The sequence below is a fragment of the Manacus vitellinus genome, unplaced genomic scaffold (genome assembly GCF_001715985.3).
Source record: "Manacus vitellinus isolate BGI_N305 unplaced genomic scaffold, ASM171598v3 scaffold_13_pilon, whole genome shotgun sequence".
Lineage (NCBI taxonomy): Eukaryota > Metazoa > Chordata > Aves > Passeriformes > Pipridae > Manacus > Manacus vitellinus.
Genome location: NW_021938999.1, coordinates 1127145 through 1149806, shown reverse-complemented (window position 1 = coordinate 1149806; position 22662 = coordinate 1127145). Strand labels below are relative to the sequence as shown.

The 22662-nt window shown below is 39.5% G+C and overlaps 2 protein-coding genes across 2 annotated transcripts in view; both read right to left on the bottom strand.

Moving 5' to 3' along the window:
* Window positions 1-4043, bottom strand: part of WNT16 (Wnt family member 16) — a 13151-nt gene extending 9108 nt beyond the window's left edge. The window contains exon 1 of the mRNA XM_018068162.2: window positions 3884-4043. Within this exon, the coding sequence (XP_017923651.2) occupies window positions 3884-4043 (160 nt within the window). The remainder of the gene's footprint in view (window positions 1-3883) is intronic.
* An 11938-nt stretch (window positions 4044-15981) lies between these two features.
* Window positions 15982-22662, bottom strand: part of CPED1 (cadherin like and PC-esterase domain containing 1) — a 146674-nt gene continuing 139993 nt past the window's right edge. Inside the window, exon 23 of the mRNA XM_008926580.2 lies at window positions 15982-18950. Coding sequence (XP_008924828.2) covers window positions 18723-18950 — 228 coding nt within the window. The 3' untranslated portion in view covers window positions 15982-18722. The remainder of the gene's footprint in view (window positions 18951-22662) is intronic.

Sequence of the window (22662 nt, the reverse complement as noted above, 5' to 3'; positions counted from 1 at the left end):
AGCCCCGCACCGCTCCGCGGCGCCCGGCCGCACCTCTCGGGCTGCGAGGGGTCTAGCGGGGGTCCGGCTGCGGCAGAGAGGAACTACAGGCAAAGGTTTTAATCCACAGGAAGGAGAGAGATGCTGTTAAGAGATCATAACATTCCCTACACCTTTTATTCAAATTTTCTAATGCTTTAGCAGTATTAACTGACCGAGTCAGCATCAGTATTCATTAGGACAACATTTGTTCACTTCTATTAACTTCAGTGAGACAGTCTTATCAACTGCTACCTTATTTGTTAGTCGTTAGTTACACATTAAAAGCCAGTGAATCAGCTAGCACCTGATGAAGAGCTGGTGTTGGCACTCTGGACTTTCAGGTCCTCTTTAATCACAATATATTGCTGTTTCCTTCTGTGTAAGCAAAACACCTGCACAAAAAATAATCTGGTATGTAAATGGTAGATCTGTAAAGACTTTGATTTGATACAGTCGTAAATGAGCAAAATAGCTCTTGACTGACAATAGCTCCAAGTGAAGAGCACAATAACTCATCTCAATGACAAATATACATTTTTAAGAGTACAATGTGTTGAGAAATAATCACGTAAATGTGCTGTTCCCCCTGTCTTTTTGCCCCATGGATGTGATGAGATGTTTTAAGGCCACAGGCTGTGGTATATTTAGGTCTATAAAATTATGTCTCCTTTGTACTTCATGCTCATTTGTCTGTTCTTAAAGGGTCTCCAAAGCATCACCAGCTCTGGGCAGATTACTAATGAGCCCATGAGCTATATAAACCTTCGAATATAACTTGTTTTCTCTGTTCTGAATTTTAGTCTGGAGAACATCTGCTTGTGGTTTCAGAGAAACTTAGTCCAGAGTGAAGGAAATGGATGAAGGACATTGGAACACAGGGAACCGACCATGAAACAGGTCTGAACCAGCCAAAATGTGTGGGCTGTGTCAGAGAATTATCTAATTATTCCAGGACACATGGCTCATTTTATCCTCATTACTGCTTCCTGGCTCCATCTTCTAAAGTTCATTCAAAGCCCTGGTCTAGCAGACAAGAATTTCTTATGAGCTCCTTTATCTGTTCTATGCATTTATCACCCATTCTGAAATTTTTTTTTTTCTTTTAACAGGGTTATTCTCTTTGGGTTTTTTGTTTGTTTGGTTTGGTTGTTGTTGTTTGTTTGCATTTATATTTTTTAAAGTTAATATGCAACTCTTGGTCCCAAATTCTTACATGTGAACTTTTCTGTACTAGCTACAGAATGTTATATGCTAATAGCAATGTAAGATTAAGTTAGAAAAATATTGATTTCAAAAATTCCTCTCTTATTTGCAGCATTTTGTATATGGCACCATAAATAAATTACCCCTCTATTGGGTTCCCATGTATTGGGATCTGATTTTGTGTGCTTTTTTTGGTACAATCATCTTTATCTAGTTAAGAAAATCCTTTGATCGTATCCACCTATGTAAAGTAAAACATTTGCAATTTGGAGGGCTGATGCTAAACAAAAAATAGTATAAATTGTAAGAGACTCCTTGAGATCATCCAGTTCGATCTCTAGAAGTGACTTGAAGCAAACTACATTTTTGCATGACCATCTGATTTAAAGAAGTTTGGATTACTATGTATTTGAGTCCTATCTCCCATCTGCCTCTCTTCCCATCTGTTTCCTTTAGAACCACTCCCCTCTCTCCCACAGCCCCTGCACCTTCCTCCCTAACTGTCACATCCTGGTTCCCCACAAGATCCCACTTCTCTGGCCTCCTCCCTTCTCCTGCCTCTTATCTTCCTGCCTGCTAGTTACATCATCTCTCTCCTTTATTCCCTCCAACAGTACTCTCCTCCCCAGGCAAGGGCAGCACATACAGGACTATTTCTGGTAGTCTAGAGCTGTGCGTCTGCGTGTGAGTCAGTTTGCTACTAAGAAGGGAAGGGCAAACACATTATTTTGCATGTTATGTACTTTGCAAACCTGCAAAGGGACACAATTTGGAAATACCTTGTTGATCTACCAAAATTTATTGAAATTTGCCAAATGTTTCTGAAGTCCTTAATTCTAATTCACTTATGCTTCAGAGCCCTCTGTGCCTGAAGATCATTCACAACATACAGAAAGCAACATGAGCGGGATGCAGAGACAGAGAAGCAGAATTCTAGCCAAGGTCAAGTGCCAAGCCTCTGAACAAAATTTACTATAAATCAGGGAAGATAAATTAGACTTACTGCTTATCTTACTTTCTCTAGCCCAGGTGGGGCTATCTGTGGCTATTTATACTAAAATGCCCACATTTTTTGTTTTGAGAAGAAGACAATCAATTGTTTAAGCAGGTTGGTATTTCCTGACTGGACATTTATCACCTTACTATTTGATGTAGATGAATGTGATCTTGACAGAGTCAATTACATATATATATAGTTTAATTCACTGTGAAATAAAGAAGTACTCTATTGTGCATAATCTGTGTGAATAAGCAGATCACATGATAAATAATGTGCTTCAAAGATGGGCCAATTACCTCTTTAAAGAAACAGTGGCTAGTATTTTCACTACAATAAGGTGTACCTTGATTAGATGCACCTAATCTGCCATCTTATTAGATGCAAATACGTACAAAGTTAACTTCTTTTACAAAATTAACTTCAGCTAAACAAGTCACCCTTCTTGAAAGTTTTGTTAAGATTATTTCCCTTCTCCTGGAACTTCTGAAGGCCAACAGAGACATGAATATAACAGAGCAAACTCCATTATCCCACCTGTACATACAATGAGGCCATTATCCCCTTGTCTTACAAAACTGAGCAGAGGTAAACCTGCCATCCAAACAGGAAAAATCTCCCATAATCTCTATATCAGGTTATCCCTTCAGCTATGACATTTATTATGTTTGGTGACCAAGCTCAAATTCTATACTTCTGATGCAAAAGATGCACTTTCAATCCCCCTCAGTTCTTGGCTGCACAGTGGCACCCATCCCCCTGGGAACTGCAGGCATGCTGAGTCTTTGCATTGAAGGAATGGAACTTTGTTGGCAAAATGGTGGTACCGAAGCAGAGCCATTACAGGATGGGAGTTGTGAGAGTACTCTCACAACTTCAGTCTTCAACTGATGTACCCTCAGTGAGAAGGGACATACGCAGTGCGACCCTGGACTTCAGGCCATTAGTCCTTGGTGCAGTGCTCCCTTACAGTGCAGCATCTTCTTGTGAGGTGATCTCTGTGTAGACAAGTCTCAGGCCCTCAATAAGGTCAGGCTGGAGGTAGAAGGGATGTTGAGAGGAAAAGAGATGCCTCTTCTCCCATACATAGCCCACCAAGATCCCTTTGTCTCTTGTCTGAAGGTTATTGCTGTTATCAGTGTATTTTTCATTTTAGTATTTGTAGACTGAAAGTACACACTGTTGCTAATTCAGACCCAGCATGCTGAGTTCACAAATGACTGGGACAGCAATTAAAGTGCATCCAGTAATGACATGGTGGCAGAGAGAGACTTCACAAACAGACCTCAAAAAACTGTAATGATTCCAAAGCTATCCCTTAACATTATCTTTGTAATAACTGCACAACACAGTATACAGAACCACAATTTCTATGTACACGGATATATAAAAAATGGAGAAGAAGGACCTCAAAGGTAAGGAAAGAGCAGGCTTCTCACAATCCCTTGCCAAAGAATCCAGAAGAAAACTAAGCTTTCTGTATCCCATAATTCTAGACAATTGCTGAAGCAATTGCTGAGCAGATCTCCTGGCAATCTACATTGACTGTATCTTTGGTGATGTGTTGCCAGAAAGCTGGGGCTTAGGAAGAGAGGACTGGGACTGACTACAGATCTGCTGTTCCCTGTGGTCAAAAATCTAGAGGCAGCATCCTGGACTTACCAGTATTTACATGAGTGCTTGAGAACTGCTCGTGTTCTGGGGGATCCTGGAAGCAGGTGTGGGTTTCTTCTGAAGTGCTGCTGGCAAATTCTGTTCTCTGATATGGACTGCCTAAATGTAGGTATTTTCTAGAGTTACTCCTGAGGCATATTTTGGGCATACCAATATTAAGTAAAATGCATCTAGGGAATGCTGTAAAGGCTTCAAAGCTTCATGCGAAAGATGTGGGAAAAAGATGCCCTTATTAATTCTAATTGCACCCAGATCTTACTTCCTACTAAAACTGAAATTAGTGCTAAAACTGTATTTGATAACAGTGAACCTTTGTGCCATCAGTTAATTTCCCTGGTTGTTTTGAGAACGATGAGAAATGCTCCTGGAGACAGGAGGTAATAAAAAAGGAATTTTTTACTGACATAAAATTTTCCTAATGTTTTCTTGAAACTTAAAGCAAAATTATTTTTAAAAATTATTTTTTTACTTAGTAGATGAAGTGTATGAGATTAGAGTTGGTGCTAGGAGGTAACTGTGGAGTTTGGTGAAGAGTAGTTCAAGTGTGTGGGAGAATTCAAATTACTTTAGTGGAGTGGGGATGTTTGGTGGTAGTCCTTATTTAATTTTAAATTATACTCCCCTAAGGACGTAACACCACTACTTTGTTCCTGTATGTGGAAGCTTTATACATAAGTTCCTGAGATAAGCAGAAAAAGATACTCTGTGTGTGTGCACAGAAGTAGCATGCTCTCTCCCAAGGACGTCACTGAATTTTAGGTATAAAACAGGTAGAGGAAGGAGGGGGAACTGCTCCTCTGAGAGCAGTGCTGTCATGTTTCTGCCCCAATGGCTAATTTGCGTTATCACTTTCCACACAACTCTTTCATAGCAATGATTTTGCTACATCTCATAAAAGTGACATGATTTGCATGTATAGAACTGTTGCCATCCTGTGATGACAGAACTGAGATTCAGAGGGCTATTTAGTTTTCTGTTGTCAGATGGTACATCATCATGAAAACCATGGTTAGGCCCTTGGTTTCTCATTGCTAATTCAACTTCTAATGAGTTACCTATCCTTTGAGTGAGGATAATGATAGAAAAAGAAGAATCTACTCTGTAACTGTCATAACACAAGGCTGGCACTCTATTTATTGTCTTCTCATTCCTTGAGGTATGGCTGTATGCCTAATTCACAAAGCATTTGGTCCAGTCATCAGATTACTTGCATCATACAAGTGAATTTACCTACAGAGTCAGTTTTGAAAGGAAGAAGCTTAGGAAGAAGTGAGGGAACGGTATTCTGTCAACAATGACAGAAGTAGTCACTTCCTACCTGCAGTGTGGTGGTGATGGGAAAAAATGCGTGGCCTGCTTTTGTTATATGACAACATTAAAAAAATTCCAAATTCAAATAATTCACTGTCCACCTTTCCCCCAATTTCAATGATCTTGCCCACTTCAGTGTATTAATTTTGTCTGTTCTGCCTCAGCATTTTTTCTTTAGAGCCTCAATAATGCTTGCTTCACATCTTGCCCCATTCCCACTAGGCATTTTTTGATTGATAAAAATAGAAAATAAATAAAAAATTGAAACCTCATACAGTTACGGTCTGGGTAATCCAAGACTCGTGTAAACTTATGTGTCTTCACTGATAATGAGCACAACAGATCTTAAAAATCAAGGTGCAAAAAACTGCCTAGTAGGATGGCAATCTACCCCTTCATAAATGTCCATTTTAAGATTAAATGATTACAGGATACCTTGCACAAACAAGTTTGATAAGACTTTAAAAAATTTTGACTGGGTTAGATGATAAACATCAAATCCTTCTTAGAATTTTTCTAGATCTTTCTAAGTCAGTGTTACATGTTACCTGTTTCCTGAGCCACCTTCTTATTTCCTCTCCTCAATGATCCCCTCCTTCTCTCTTTCTAACCTGTCTTTTTTTTTTTTTGGCTGGGCCTGGCACTATAGTACTTGAACCCACTTAAACCTTTTAACACTGTTGTCACAGAAAGTCTTTCAGCTTTGGAAACCTTACCCTTATTATATCCCTTTAGCTGTGATATTTATCCACTGTTGCATAAGGCAGGGTGGTTGTGGTTTAAAATGTGTGTAGCCACAGGCAAGATGCCAAAGTCTACAGGGTTTAGGCTGTCCCCAACTAATTGAACTCTGCTAAACTGGCAAGTTATCAAAGTAACTGGGATTTGACATCTCAGCAACCTTGTAATAGCATTGACCTAAATCATGCAAAAGTTAAGGCCATGGGGATAAAAGGGAATAGTTTAAATTATTGGGGATATTCTGTGGTTTTATGCCCTTCCCACTGGTAGTTTCCTATTGTGCTAATAATTATTTATTTGAAAACTTTCTTTGGCTCTTGTGTTTTGAGATGTTTGAGCAGATCAACAGCTGCAAAAATGTGACCATCAGTGAAAATGGGGTCAGTGTGGAACTTGAACATTTAAAATTTCCCCAAATGGGGTCAGTGTGGGGCTTGAACATTTAAAATTTCCCCTACTCCTGTGAGCAGAGGGCAGTAGCCCTTCGCACAGCATGGTCAGTAGTAAACATGACTTGGGATTCATCCTGGAAAGCAGGGCGAGGCACCTTCCACCCCAACCCTTTTCAGGAGCTGGTACAGCCAGGTAGTCTTTGCTAGGAGAGGCAAGGAGGAGGCATGTGGTCCAACATTGCCCTGGAGGGTCTGGGTGATACAGGACTCCACAAACACCAGCACTTCTGATTGAAGTGTGTCAGTCCCTTCAAAGTGCAATGGTTAATCCTGACTCCGAGAGTGGAGCTGGGCAATTTGTCACTCCATCTGCCTTTCCTCGCCATCCTGCAGAGACAGGGCTGTTGCCCAGAGGCCTAGGATCTCTTGCTGGTTGCAATTCCTAGGGTATGTGAAAGATTCCCCATATGAAGTGTAAAGGAGCTCACAAACACAGCTGTAAGATTAAGTGCCGTGGTGCCATAAGTATCTGTTTTTAATAGTACACGCAGTATTAAATTTCCCTCTTAAATGAACAATTTATTTACAGCCTCAGAACCAACTTAATGACTTCTTTTGTCTAGAATTAGGCATATTTCTATAGTTTCAGTGCCCTCACAGCAAATGCTGTCAACCTGTGTTAATGCTCAGAAAATTTAATTATTTTGTGATTCAGAATTTTCCTGTCCTTTAGGCAGTGAAGGACAATAGGCAGGACTATCAAGTCCTTTAATTTCTCATTTGTGTAAATATAATCTATTTTATTTCCTAATTATCCTCAACAGTTGCATTAGAATTTACTCCAGCTCATCGTTCTGCCCCAGCTGTGTTTGGTACTTCTGTGTGTGAAAGCCTGACAGGTACTTCATTACTATCAATGATTTGGGGTGGTTTTTTTGTGTCTATGGCTGTTTCTACAGAAGTGATTAGGAAATATGTTTGTATAACAAACTTTGAGCGTACACTATATGTTATTCCTCGGAATTGTTTTCCAGTGGTAGGCATCGCATTATCTGTGTTTTAATGGAACATGCATCCTCTTCAGGTGCACCCTCAGGAGTATTATCTGTAAGGGTCCGAGAGAGTCCACTCATTCATGGACAAACATTGTGATGATATACAACAGGCCTAGTCCAACACCAAAAAAAGGAAGGGAAAATAAGCCTGTTTCCCAGAAATGACTATCGATGTCTTTGCATATTCTGTGATATCTGTGATATCTATCATCTTGTGTTTTCCAAGGCTTGTTACACTTCAATATCTGTTGGAGCAAAGGGGAGGAAAGTGATAGGGGCTTTCTATTTTTATTACCAGAAGGCTGACTTCGTTAGCATGCAAATCCAGTATCTCTGTGTACTTCTTGTTTATCTCATCCTCAGGCTATACAGGTTATTATAGCATGCTGGCCAATAATATAGGTGATTCAACAGGAAAGATTTTTAGACTGACTTAGTGATACTTGACTTGTGCTTTGAGATACAACTTAACGGGCATATGTGATTAAATGCTTTCACGATTGTAGAGGAAGCTTGAGTGTGTGATTCAAGTGCAGAAATATATGAAAGAGAACTCAATACATTTTGTTTTATTGTAGCTGTCACAAATTTTATATTATCAGGGTTTTGAAGAACTGATGTATTATTTTTATTTTTTCATTTGAGATTGAAGATGCTATTGTTAGCAATGACAACTCTAATGTCTCCAATAATGTTTTCCTTATGGTAATTGTAGAAATTGAGAGTTAAGAATATAATGACAGAGCCAAAACAAAAACTGGATTTAAGTACAGAGAGTAAATACTGGTCACTTATTTTTACCAATAAAAATGACTTGTACTGTTATAGAAACTTGAAATGGCAAAAACTAATGCAGCATAGCTTGAAGGGAGGCCTAAATACAAAGTCTTAGGTGAATCATATGTATTCAAAAGGGAAAGGAGCGCATTCTCAGATCTGATTATAAAAAAAACCAGAATTTGCAAGTATTCCATATGATCTCTATTTTATGCCTGTTGATACTTTCAAGGAATAAATTGCACTATCTGTACAGTATAAATAAAGCAGAAAAATAAATGTCTGCTAAATCAAATTATATCAGACTATATTTACGTCATATAAACTTAAGAGTAAGTGTTTACTGGATCAAATCCCTGCAGCCATATTGGAGGACAAAGTTTCATTGTATTATTTGTGGTTATAGGGGGGCAGTATATTAACTTTAAATTTACCTGCCTTACAAAAATAAGCAAACTGGTTTAAAAAAAAATATAATCAGATGTAAAACTACTCCCTAGCTGCAGAATCTGTGACTTTCAGAAAGTGGCCAGGAGCTGTGGAAACAACTTTTTTATAGAAGTAAGCTTTAAGACACTTAAAGCTGTATGCTGAGGTGATGTGTTACAAGGTAGACTGCTTTACAATACGACTCCTGAGACCACTTATGCATGTGTGAGTGTGTGACTTGGTGCAATTTACTCACCAGAATCCTGAATCTGCTATGTTACAGCTCCACCTATTTAAATCAGACGTCTCCACTTCAACAAAACAAAACTTTCCTTCCTTTAGCACACTATCCCTGTATGAGAATCAGCTAAAAAGAAGGACAATTGCTGTGTAAATACATAATGTAACTTTGTCTATACAGGCACATGAAAGATAAATGGATAGGTAGGATGTATTTCTGTGAAAATAGGGATTTGATGAAATTCATTTGCTGGAGAACAAAAAGGAGGGAGATGAAGGAAGAGATGGCTCTTGTAAGAGAAGATAAAAAACGAAAATGCGTTTTAATTTTTTTTAAATTAGTTTTAATTTTTGACTTCTCACAACTTTTGCTTCTAACAGCTTTTAGTCACGTAGTGGGTCCCAGTTGTAAACAGAAGGAGTCCCAGTTCAGGTAGGCGTGTTGAGTCCACAGGCTTGCTGGGATGTGGAGGTCATTGTACATGGCTGTACATCTCTCTGACTTTTTGAAGAAACAAACTGTGCAACTTGCCCCTTCTGTTTGCTGGTAAGACAGTCCATAATCCTTTTGAAATCAGTTGCAGTATGGAGGCAAATGGCAATGGCAAAAACTAATGCAGCATAGCATTTGTCTTGCTCACAAAGCCTTTACTACTTGTCCAGAATAAAGCTGATGTAGACCACAGCTTCGCTGGTTGGCAGGCTAAGGTGCTGTGTGGAGACTGGAAAAATTAGGTTGGCCACTTGTCCATAGACAGGTGAGGGGGGAGGGGAAATGGAAAGGGTGGGATCCCACAAGAAGTAAGGCAAAATTATGGAAGTGGAAAAGAAAGGCCAAAAGATTTTAATAAGGAATGAAAGGCAGGAAAGGGAAAAGACCAGGAATGCTTTTGCAAGAGGATGAGAATTACGTGTTTGCAGGACTTGTCTAGATATGCCAGGAGAACCCATGATTTCCTTGCATGCAGTCATGTTCTGAAGCATGAGCAAATCTGAAGAACTCTGGGCTTCAGAGGTTTGTCATTTTATCGCCATCTAGAAGCCCTTTTTGGGGATCTTTTCAAATAAAAATATAAACAGTTGGAGAAAGAAGTCTAAACATGAACAGGTAGCTGGTCCACATGTTGTAACTATGTGTAAGATATTAATACAAAACAGAATTATCTGCATTCTTGACTAGATGCTCACAAAGTATTTACAGATCCAGGAAACACATCTATTGATAGCAGTTGAATATGTGGCTGTAATAAGGCATTTTCTCAGACACTTTCATAGTAGTTTTTTCTAAATCTGCCAATAATAACCTGGAAAGATACTGAAAACTTCTGCTGGCTATCTACATTTTCTTCAAAAGTAATGATATCATGCATGAACAGGCCAGGATTGGATGTCAGCTTGCACTGCCATTAATATTATTGTGTGGTGAGAAAAAAAACACAAGTATTCCATCTGAAACAAAAAAAAACAAGGCTAGGTCCCTCAATATTACTTGGTGAAAGATTTGAAGACACAAATCCCTATTTAAAATCTACCAGTATTGTGTCATAGCATTTTTACCAGAGCCCTTGTAAATCAAGACCTGATTTTTCTTTCATTTTATATTGCAGTGTGCTGACACTTGGACATTAGCCATACTTTTCACTTCAGCAACTTGTCTGTGGCTGAATTACTGTCAAACAATTAAACATGCCAAAAGACTTTTCTCCTCAGATCTTCTACACTCTGTGTAGGAAGCTTGTGCTCAGCAGGGGCAATAACAACCTTGAACCAGGCAACAAATAGTCAGTGTAGTTTCACTTACAAACATCCCAGAAAATGTGTGGTCAGGATGATGGGAAGCAGCAGGACCACCCTAGCTTCCCCAAGCATGAGAAGGAGGCAGAGACCTGGTTATGGTGGACAGAGCAAGTCTAAGTCTTACTGTTTCCAAATGGAATAAACTGAAGCAAATCCATGTCAGGGAGCATCTCTTTAGGACAAGAGAAGTCTTGTTAGATGTGCAAGTGCTACCCTTGGCTGGTGTATGGTAGTGACTTTACTTGAGAAAGATTAGACTGTGCCACTGCACTAATTCTTTTCCAGCAGGACCGTATTCTGTAGTGTTGAGACCCTGGTGCTGTTATTTGGGGATTGATAGCTTACAGGCAGGTCAGTGCACCTGTATTGACCTTCCCACCATCAAAACACAGATTGCCTGGAGTATGCCTAGTCAAAACTAGAAACTACCGTGAACTTGAGGGACAAATAATGACTAAACGGTTGATATTCAATCCGTCAGACCATAGGAAATAACCCAACTACCCTGGCTGGAGGAGCATGGAAGACAGTTTGCCGGATACAAAATGTGGTAATCGCAGCCTTGTCTAGACAGACACTTCACTCCAGACTGTCTCCTGGGGAGCGACAGATCACTCATTAAAATGACTTGCATCTCTACTGAATGTTAATTAACAGAACTGTGAGGAGCAGGTGTTAACTTGTTTTATAGATTCATTATAGTTCCTGAGCTCCCTAGACACAGTTAGATATAGTTACCAAACATTTAGAAGTTCCTGATTTTGACCCTTTTTGTCTCATTTACAAACTTGTACTTGTATATGTAATTGTATTTATTCACACTATTTTAAGGATATTTTAAAGTCAGGCATTTAAACCCCAGGAGCTGCAAGAGAAGTCCACCAACAGGTGTTCGGTGGGGAAGGATGCAGTTTGCCTGCATCAAACTTGCGGAGAGATTGTCAGCTCCCTCCTGCCTCCAGCTCAGCATTTGTTTTTCACCTCTCTCTTCGGGGATGCTACCATTCACCCAACTGTCATAGCTGCTATCTAACAGCTGCCCAACTCAAACTATCTGAGATTGCCCAGGTTAGTTTACACACTTTAATTCATAGAGGTCTCTTATATACTGTAGTGTTTTTAATTGAGCTGGAGAGCAATTACATAAATAGCTATAAGCCACACAAAGGGAAGTTATGTTGGGGTTTATTTGTGTGTTTGAGGTGTGGAGAGGTGCTCAGGGCAATAAATTCTTCACAGAGCCAAAATGGGGGATGTGACCAACATGTCAGGCTCATTTTTTAACACCTATTCGACCTTTTACTGCACAGGGGTCAGCCTGTCAGCTCCGCTTTTCTCACATAGAGACATTCATCTAGCCCTCTTGTAAGGCAGTAGATGGAGATTTGTTCTTCATTTACCCAAATGAAAGGTCTTGAACCTGTATATCCCATGCTACCATCAAATGTTCAGCTCACCAAAATGCCTGCAGGGCTGGCTTCCCTCTGACCCAGTGCACTGTTAAACAATCAAGTAGCTCCAAGAGCAGATGTTGAGAATGTTCCATGTTCTCCATGCTGGAGAGCATATCCTGATGGTGGTGGTGGTGGTAGTGGGCTTGTGATCCTGGTCTCAAGGAACAGAGGGGGGATGTAAAAACATCTTCTACCTATGCAAGGAATCCCACAGCCACTCATCTGTTGAACTGATATTCTTTCTCAAAACTTTAGTCACCAATCAGAAAAATCTAAGAGTTACTTTAGATTCTCTTTACAGTAAAAAATATTGTAGAAACAATAGACACCTCTAGAGAATAATTCAGATTTCAGTCTTCCTGTGATGATTACAAAGAAGCCTAGTGTGACCACAGCCATAATTAAAATGCCTCAGTTAAATGTCTAGAGTTAAGGAGGAAACCAGGTTTTGGTGCCTGAAAACAGTCTCTAGAAGCTGTTGTCCCTGATTTCCAGGCTGACCTTGACCCAACAGGTGAGTTTTGAATATGTCTGCAGGCTCTGTTGGATGCATTTCACAGCTGAAGGTCTGCTCTTTTGATAACTCTATCAAGGCTTCAGAGCTGAACTGTTCTAAAGACTGTGCAGACAGTCTAGAGAGCTGTGCAGACAGCCAGCATTAAGAGGTTACTACACCCTCTTTGTTACTGCACAGAAATGATGCAATGTAGAATTTAGGGAATAGTAATGGGTGGAACAGTAAGAACTGCTATGATTTAACCTTTTACCACCTTATATGTCTGTGTTTTATAACAACTGGGCAGGATACAGTGCTCATAGGATGTTGAAACAGGATTTTACAGTAGCTAATAGATACCATTTGCTGTAAAGAGAGCTTGACAAACACTCTGAGCTGAAAAAAACTACACCTATCAGTCCACAAATTGTAATCACTCCAGTAAAAACTTTAGTAGAAGAGAACATTGCTTTATTATAAATGAAGATGTGACTGTGATTCTCTATTTTAAAGGAAACCAGTTCTGGGGTACATCATTCTGGGTGCTGCATTATCTAATGGCTTGCAAGATCAGGTTTTCAAGGCCTAAAGTCCATCCTATTAGGATAAATAGGGATTGGCAGGTTTCTTTGAATACATTGGAGGCATTAAAGCTATCATAACTAAAAATTTCTATAAATATAAAGAAACTTTGGAGCTGGCATATGGACTTAAAGGAACAAAACCCTTCAGAAATAATAAAACTTCTCTGATCTATGAGATGACTTGACTACCATCTGGGGAGGCTACACAATCATCAGGCAGAGTAGAATATTGCTTCAAACTCCTTAGTCCCAGTGAATCATAACAGAGAAGCTGATAATGACAAGAATAAAAGAAAACATAAAAGATGTTTTTGGAACATGACAAGTGAGAAACTCTGCCAAATACAGATCCGGTCTTCAAACCCTGAAAATAATCCACAGAATTTACTGACTTTAAAGGGCTCCTGACAACTTTAACTTTACACACTTGATCTACAGTGAGATCTTCATGACTGCCTTGACTTTGTCAAAAGGTGTCTGAGTCATTTTGATTCCTCACTCAAGGATTTTAATTCTGCAGTCTTGTCTTCACCCAGACTCCACCCAGCATCCTGAGAGCGGCACCCGGGCAAACATTACTGGCAGACACTGAGACAGGCACTGTCTGTTTTAACTGCATTGCTCACGACAGATAAAAAATCACAATAGTGAAAACCATCTGCTGGGAGGATTTTGTCCCCACAGTGGGGTATATGAGGGAAATGCTGACTGCATTGACTATGTGTGAACACAGCTTACGTCAGTCTGTTAGGTGGGAGCATGCAAAGCAGTTCCCTCCCTTCATTCCATGTAAGCAAGCAGTGGGGATAAAGTTTGTCAAAAGCTGGGAAAAGACCTTGTTATTTGAGTTTCAGCTGAAAAGGACTGAATTCTGCTCCTCATTAGGGAAGTTCAGTTCTAGAGGAAATCAAGGGGATGCTGCATAAATGCTGTGTTTCATAAAGACCTCGGTTCAGATTTCATTTGAACATATGCTTGACCTTCACTTCAGGGCTCCTTAACATGCTGTCCCTTGCCAAGGTCGTTGAACGTGTTTGAGGGATTGCAGGAAGGGCTACCACAAGTGCTGAGGAGCTGGCCAACCAGCCAGATGAAAGAACCTAGAAAAGGTAGAAGTCCATTGTGAGAGAAACTTGTGCTGCAGGAGACCCTGTTGTGACCCTACAGGCTCATCTTGACCGTTCAGGTTAATGACTTGAGTAGGTACTGGCCTGGACTGTCATGTAGCACTGTTTTTAGTACAATCAAACCACAGGCGAGTAAGGCTAAAATGCATATTTTTACTGTGTAGTCAGAGCTTTTCTGTTCAATGGATAGTGTGAAGGTACCAGTAAATACTGCAGCACCAATACACAGGTATGCCTGCATTATACACTGACTGTTCTGGTGTTTTGAAGATTTACAAGTGCAAAGATGGTGGTGGAGTTTGAAAGATGGATTTTTGCTTGGTAAGGGCAAGCTCCATGAAGAGCTAAGTGCTAATGCAAACTAACTACTTAACACAACACAGCTGTTTTAAATTCATCAGAGAAAATCACTGCCCCAGACAAGAAGCTTGTTCTACCTCTGTAGCACTCATTAGATCTTTTGCTGTTGGAATTGACAAAAACATTAAATTAATCACTGATACTTTGAAGAATTGTGAAAAATGCATGAATTTGCAACAGTCACATCTTAGATTTCCAGAAGTTGCTGGGCTGATGAAACACAAACTTCTAAGGTCATCTGAAAAAAAGACTAATGTGGAGTAGGGCCAGTACAGATAGTCATAACAGTGAGGTAAAACAAGCCAGATGCAAGGCTAGCAAGCAAACAAGAAGGTAAGACTGTATTTTTCATGTAAGCCTACAGAGACTTGTTTAGCAGTTTGACTCTATGCCAAATAGTTCACTGCACCTCTAAAAATTGCTTTACTCTAAAAAAGTAATCTGAAAGATCCCTGGACTGCAGTCAACTTAATATCACACATATCTGCATCTTCAAAGCATTCTCTTTGGCTCAACATAGCAACAGAAGCATAACTATTAGTGGTTATTTCAACCTTGAGGTAATTTGATGCCCTGCAACTCCACCCACTAAGCAAATAAACTGACTTTGATGTCCCTTAAATATGTGACAGAAGAGAAAAACAAAGGCCTTGCATTTAACACTGTGAAAGAGATGACTTCTCAAGGCATTTCCCTACAAATAGAGAAATCTTCTTTTATTATAGCCAGTTATTCCAAAGATACTCATTAGGATGGACTTGATCATGGTGGCCATCTATCCTGCAAGGCTCAAACTCACAGTTCAACATCTATGTAATATTTAATATGAGAGACGAGGAGTTGCAATGCAGTGTCGTTGGACACTGGTAAATCATGCTCCAGCTTCAGCTAGAGTTTAAAGGGATGTAATAAGAGCTGAGGTTACTGCTCTGTATGTCAGAGTATTTATTTTGCAGCATAGTTCCAGTCTCTCTCCACCTGTACTTAAAGTATACCCCAGTTCTATTCTAAACTCCATGTGCTGCTGGGAATGTTTGAGCAGGAAACTTTACTTTTCAGTGTACTTGTTTCCCAGCCTGAATATTTCAATCCTACCACCAATTTCAGGGCCACTTATATCTGTGTTAGGAGGTGGAACTCAGCTTGACAATTAGGTCCTTTGCTATTTTAATGGTAAGTAATGGGACTGAGGTAAATATATGGAATATAGGAACACTTTAATGCTTATTTAGGCAAAACATCACAGCAGATATGATAATTCTAGAGTAAATCATTGATAACAATACATACTCTCACTGGAATACAAACACAGTGATTCTTTTATTGTCTTAATCCATAAATTTTAATGTGTATGAGCAAGCGATCCTTGCATGTCAATCTCAGCTCTCATCTTTCACATACCCAGAGATGCTAGATATATTTTAAAGTTACATAATGAAAATGTAGCTTGGTACCTGTTTTAGTCTGCATTTCCTTTATTTATTCCTAAGACTACATGGATCATATATAGTGTTCAAAAAAGCTTATTCAAAGAACTCATTTAAATAAAGATCAATTTGCAAATTGTACCAATGACTCTGTACAGACAAATATATATGTACATAGACATGTAAGAAATAGAAAACACAGGAAAATATCCACTTAAAACTCTTGAAAAATATTAGGATTTGGAAAACATTAAGACATCTGGGTGTACAGCACATGTAAACCATTTTGTGGTGAAACTAGAACTCATGAATTGCACATTCACTGATATCAGCTACAGTATAACAAAGTCAGCTCTTTCCTTTTCATCAATAGGCTTTGGTTAAAAAAACCCAAACATAAAAACCCAGTTCATACCTTAAAGACATTTGTGTACAGAACAATAGCAGTAACAGCATGTGGATTTAAATGAGCTACCAAAAAACCTCCATATCTTAACAGAAGCAGAATTGTAATACACCTATTATTGATCATCTTAATACTGAAGACATCTGACTGTATTTTGCATCGCCTATTAATAATGACATGATATTATATCTTTCAGCTTTAAGGCTGTGAAGCTCTGGAATTCCAGACCCAAGAGAATATATTATATAATTTGCATACAATATTCTTTAGATAATCATATTGCTCAAAAACAAATGCTGTTTTTTCTGTATTTATGCGCAGCTCCTGACCCATCTTTCAAGCAAAGCTCCACACCAGGGAAAACCTTACATAGAAATTTGGAGACATTTACTGTAAGCAATCAGCAGCATATTTTACAGAAACAGAGATAATCACACCATCTCACAAAATGTGAGTAATTGTCTAAATTAGGAGCTTTTTCAGCATAGTGGAAGGTCTCCTAAACTAGACGTGCCAGATCCTCTTTTTGAGGATACTCCTATTACCTAGGAAGCCAAACTCCATACTGCATAACAATTTCTCATTGCATCCCTACATATCTCACCTAAAGGAGCATGAATTCACAAAACTATAGCTGGGCATACAGACTGTTGAGTTTAAGGATCTTTGGCAAACCCCAAATGTTGTGTCATGAACTGTTAGCCCTACTTCTACTAGCACTACTAAGGTAAATAAGATGATGATTCCTTGCTATAATTTGTTTATTCTGTGACATGCTTTGAGGCTTCCTTTCCCAAATTAGAAGCTAATGGAGGATTATATGTAAAACTGTGAAGGGAAAGCATGACACAGAGTCAGTAGATCTTTTCTTAGACCTGCACTTACCTGGTTCAGACTCCTTTCTCTAACGATAGTGGGAGAGAGTGGTGCCTTAATTGCCTGCTGCATGACTGGATTAATGAAAATCCATAACTGGATAATTTGTAGGGACAACAGTCTTATAGGTTGCCATTAACCTGTCACTCAGCTGTTAAACCTGGACTGTGCTTGGTTTCCCATCATGGCACCATAACTGTGAATGAGTGGGCTGCCAACACTGTGGCAGGGGACCAGCAGACAGCCTCTCCCTGGGGCTTCACTCACAGAAAGTCTGCAAACATTGCTGATGTAGCTGGGCTCCAGCATGAAACTGCAGTTCAGAGAAGGTCTGAACTGAAACTAGCATTCACAAAAGGTCTTGTCCCTGCCAAGCATGGGATGCTGGCAGTAAATCTCCTGCTGCCATTGCATCGCACGCTCCTCATGACAGATTAATAACCAGATCCTGAAGTTTTTATGTGTGCTTGAAAAGGGGATTTTTCTTATGTTTGTGGTATTGGCTTCACACATTGGCAAGTATTTTATGAAAATCATGAAAGAAATGGCACTTCCATGTGGGAAGAATACTTGCTTGGCTCACAGGCCAAGGTAGACACTGAAGCACTTATCTAAGTGTTCTTCTTGCATATGGGCACTCTTCTAAACTGGAACCATAAATAAAATTATGTTAACAAATTCGCTATATTTACATGTTACATTGAAACTGTTACACTCATTCTCAAGTGTAAGGAATCTATCTATTAGCTTTAGAACATGCAAAAAAATAGAGTAGATATCTCTTCCATCTAAGATATAAAGAAGAGGTGTGTTTTCACTAAAAACACTAGAGTTCAAACTTGGCATCATCAGTAAAATGCTAATAGACATTTTCAGTTGTATAAACCAAGTGTATAACGAGAAAAGGTTTGATATTCAGGGGGAATCTATCCATATAAAATAAAACTCTTTAAAATGGAATGTAGTCAGTTTCTAAATACATTCAAATATTACAGTGTCTCTATAAATAGAAAACTATATAGTGCTGAAGAACTGAAGCAGTCCTTTCCAAATGTTCAAGTAAATATATTTCTCTCTCTTTACTATCATAAATACACAGTTGCTTGAGCTACAGCTGTTCTAGTCTTTGGCAACAGTTCAAGTAACTTCCTCTCTTCTCTCCACCTTCCATTTTGACACAACAGAGTTACCAGGGCATATCTCAATTTCATAATGTTTTTGAAAAAATACCACATGTCCCAAACTCTGTGTGTATGTTCAGTCAGTCAAGGAAGCATGTCAAAATTCTCAATCATCCTTCAATTGTCACTCCCGTAGTGGTATTTCTCTAGTACCAGCACTATATCCAAGAGAGGTTATGTGCTGACAAGCTCCCTCTTACTTGCACAGAGCCTGCTGAGAAGGATTTCAGAATATACTTGATTTATTGGACCTCGGACATGATATGGGGAGTGAGAATTTGTTGCATAGTCCTGCAGTTGTGATGATTTGCTTTGACCACCGAAATACTTCCCCAGTGTATAGTGCCTTGATAACGTCATTGTTATGTGTGGCTGTTCTTCAGAGGGATTGGATTTCACCACCTGCAAAAAAAATGACATATGTGAGTGCTTTCTGCCTGCATCTAGAAAGACAGATACACAGCTGTGTGCACACAAATGCTACGGCAGTTGTGCACAAAGCAGGTCCTGATACTTTTACCTTGAGCTGCAAGTTGCTCGCAAACAGTATTTTAATGGCCAACTTGTTATGTTACATACTAACTAAAGTGCAAGATCTTAAGTCTTGAAATCTAAATGCATCGGCCCATTATACTCTGTAGATTCTGTAACGCTAATTCTAATGTAAAATAGATTCTGTTCTCTTCATTAGAGACAGTTTACGGAAAACAATAAAATTCATACTCAGAGCTTGTCTCTATATTCAGCATGTGAAAAAAACAAAGGACAGCCCCAAACTGCAGAAAGGTTTAAATCCTGCTCTGATATTAAGCACTTGAGGAACAAATACTGTGACTCAGCTAAGAGCCTTGTCTCAACTATGAGAATGTCTCACTCTAAGGTCGTGATGCAAACCTGGCCCACCCCCATGTTAAGATGAAAACACTCATGTATCATGTTTCTCCAAGAAGGGAGTTATGGTGAAATTTAACATCCCTGTCCCCAGGGCCTCACATGACCTCACATCACCTGACAAAACCACAACATGATTCAGTAACTAGTGCCAAAGAATGATGCACCTTGGCCCCTCAAGTATGTATAAAGCTCTGGGATTATCAGGTTCAACTCGAATGGAATAAACAAATGCCCATGGGACTAATAAGAGAGAAAGTGAAAGGTATGGTTGTCAGGAGCCTAATGACTGGGGAGGGTGGTCTCCTGTGAAATGCTGAAGATCTTGTCTCAGTGAACACTCAGTTACTGATGAATAATGAAGCAACTTCAAGAGAGGCAAAACTTCAGAACCTTGCGCATATGCAGGACAGAAGACTTCAGCCCCAGCAGTGGCAAATCCAGAGAAAGCAGAAAAGGAGACAGGTGGTTAACTTATTTTTTAAAAAGTAAACATATGCTGACTTGAGAGCTCTGATGCCCATCAGTTTTCCTGCTATATCAATCACAGCAGACGCTTGAAAATGCAGAATTCATTTATTAATGCACATATTTATTCAGAAGCATGTTAGCTTTTCAAAAATATAAGGTATATTTACTGCCACTGAACAACCAGAATAAATGTTCATATGTAGTGAATATTATAATAAACAAAACAAATCAGACAAAATTAAGTGTGAGTGAAGGAGTAACATATGCAAAGGCTTGAAAGATTGAGCAGAGAGGCTATGAGGAAGCCAGCTGAACTGAGAAAGGACCAGGAACTACCCATGTAGAAAATTAATATATCCTCTGATCAATTTGATACAGCTAAGTGAAGGGCTATTATTTGTTTTTATTCAGTTACTGCAGGTTCATTTTTCTAAATTAGTGCCTTAAATCTTATAACTATTTCAAAATGATGCCACCTTGAACCAATCACCCAAACTGCATTCCTGTTAGGCATAATCTCCCAGGAATGCACTCTAATGTTCATCCAGCAGTCAGCCAGCCACTGATTAAGATACCAAAATCCCAAGGTTGCTAGTTTCTGTGTTGTGACCATGAGTTGATTTCATTGCCATTAAAATAGGAAATAAATCTGAATTTAAAAATAGCTTCTATAATGGTCTTTATAAGTGCTGCCCAATCTGCTTCTCCATAAGCATTTTAAAAGAATGAGCTAAGTAAAAAATCAAGTTTGCATGTGTGCACAGAACTAGAAGTTTGTTTGGGCAGCAAGTACCAGGGTTATGCAAGATAGTTTGTCTCAGCTCAACATAATCCTGTTGAAAGCCCAGATCCCTTGGCAATCTGAGCAAAGATTGTAGGCTCTACAGAGGTGCAGATTTCTATGCTATCAGGCTCACCCTAAAGACCCACTGAAGTGGGTTGGTGGGAACTCAATTTTTGAGGACAATCAGAGGAAACAGCTTTCTCTTCAGACAGTTATTGGGAACTAAATGAGAACTGCTGAGGGCATTTCAGTTCTTGTTTTTTTACTGCAGAGAATGGCCAGTCCCCCCTTCCAGCACAGCCATGGTTTAGCTCAGATGGCAATTATAGGGGAGTGTCATCTTCTGGGCATTTAGGAGTGTCATTTTTTTAAGAGAAAGCAAATGAAAGTACAAAGCAACAGACTTAATCTATCTCATCTGGTTTCAGAAAACATGAAAAGTGCTGGGGTTTTACACAGTATTCTTGGCTCTGTCCTCAGAGGCAAAATGCCATTTTCCTAGTGCAAACTGCTTCAGCACCTGATGAAACTCCACTTGCCAGGATGCCAGGATGCAGAAATAAGCTGATGACAAAACTGTTAAAACTAACGAGGTATCAAAAGCATTCAAGGACTTTCTTTTTGCTTTCCTCAAGGATCAAGTCTGGATTTTAGTTGCTGATGAATTCTCCTGGGCATATCTGTGCCTCTTTTAGGCACAACGACCTCTCAAGCCTCATTAACAACAGTTTTGTGGGCCAAATTCTCCAGTGATCCTCCCCAGAAACACATACTTTCTGTTGAGATTCTTCCGGCACAGAAACAAGAGCAAATCTGAACACAAGCTCATACAAAATGATGGGGGAGTGCATGAAAAATGCTGATGACTGATCACACCCTGCTGTTTTCCACCCAGTTCCATACAAAGCATCTGAAATATTTCACTTTGAAGCTCTCCTTTTCGCTTGTAAGATCTGTAGAAGTGACAAGCATCCGCAGTGACCCACGAAGACACCAACATCTGTGCTCTAGACAAAAAAGGGTTAATACAGCTTTCTGGGTGAAATGGAGGGAGGCATTTACTCCATGGGATGATTTATCCATTACATAAATATGTGCTCTGTGACTTACTCCGTTTTTCTAACTCCATTTGTACTGAGCTGTGTTTGTGCCTCTCAAGTTCTGAGCAGAGTAGATTAAAGGACTGGTTAACCAGCCACACCTGCTGATTTTGGTCCCAAAGCACTACAGAGGCCATGGCAATGGCCTGAAAACATGTGAGCTGCTGGGGAGCTGAGGTGGAAACCAGCTGTGAGGCTGACACATGGCACTAGAGATCAGATGGGTCTGATAACACTCCCAAACTTGTGGTCTGTCCCAGGCAGCCTCATACCGGAGCAGAGTCCCAACCAATTCCAGTCAATTGACTCCCCAGACTCTTCTGGAAATGCATTTGCTGTCTGGTAGACTGTGTTTGAGATAATATTTCTGCCTGTGTATTTATGGAGAAAAATCAAAGCTTTATAGTTATTGTTTTATTCTGCTGTGTCTAAGAGAGTTAAATATAATCCACAGGCTACAAGAAAATAGACTTGCTACGCATATGCAGACACCACAAGGACACTCTGGAGCCTATGCTTGAATTTTATGACCATCACCGCTGAATTTCGGTTTGTTTAGTTTAAACTACTCATAGGTTTAATTAGCCACAGGATATTTTGGTTTCCAGTGTATACTGTGGGTGTCTGATGAAGGCACCTTTATTTTTAGATTGTTGTTTTTTGCTGTAATATTTTTTCACAGCAAAAATTAGTACCTCCACTTCATTCCTGGTGTCATGGCCCATCTTTGTACCTGAAAAACTCTACAGAGCTTCTCTGCTAACCCTGAACACATTCAGGTCCTGGGAACAGGTTTGGCCAGAAGTGAGGCTTACAGAAAAATCGGCATGACTTGGCAAAATAAGCAAAGGCGGTTTATCCTTGAGAG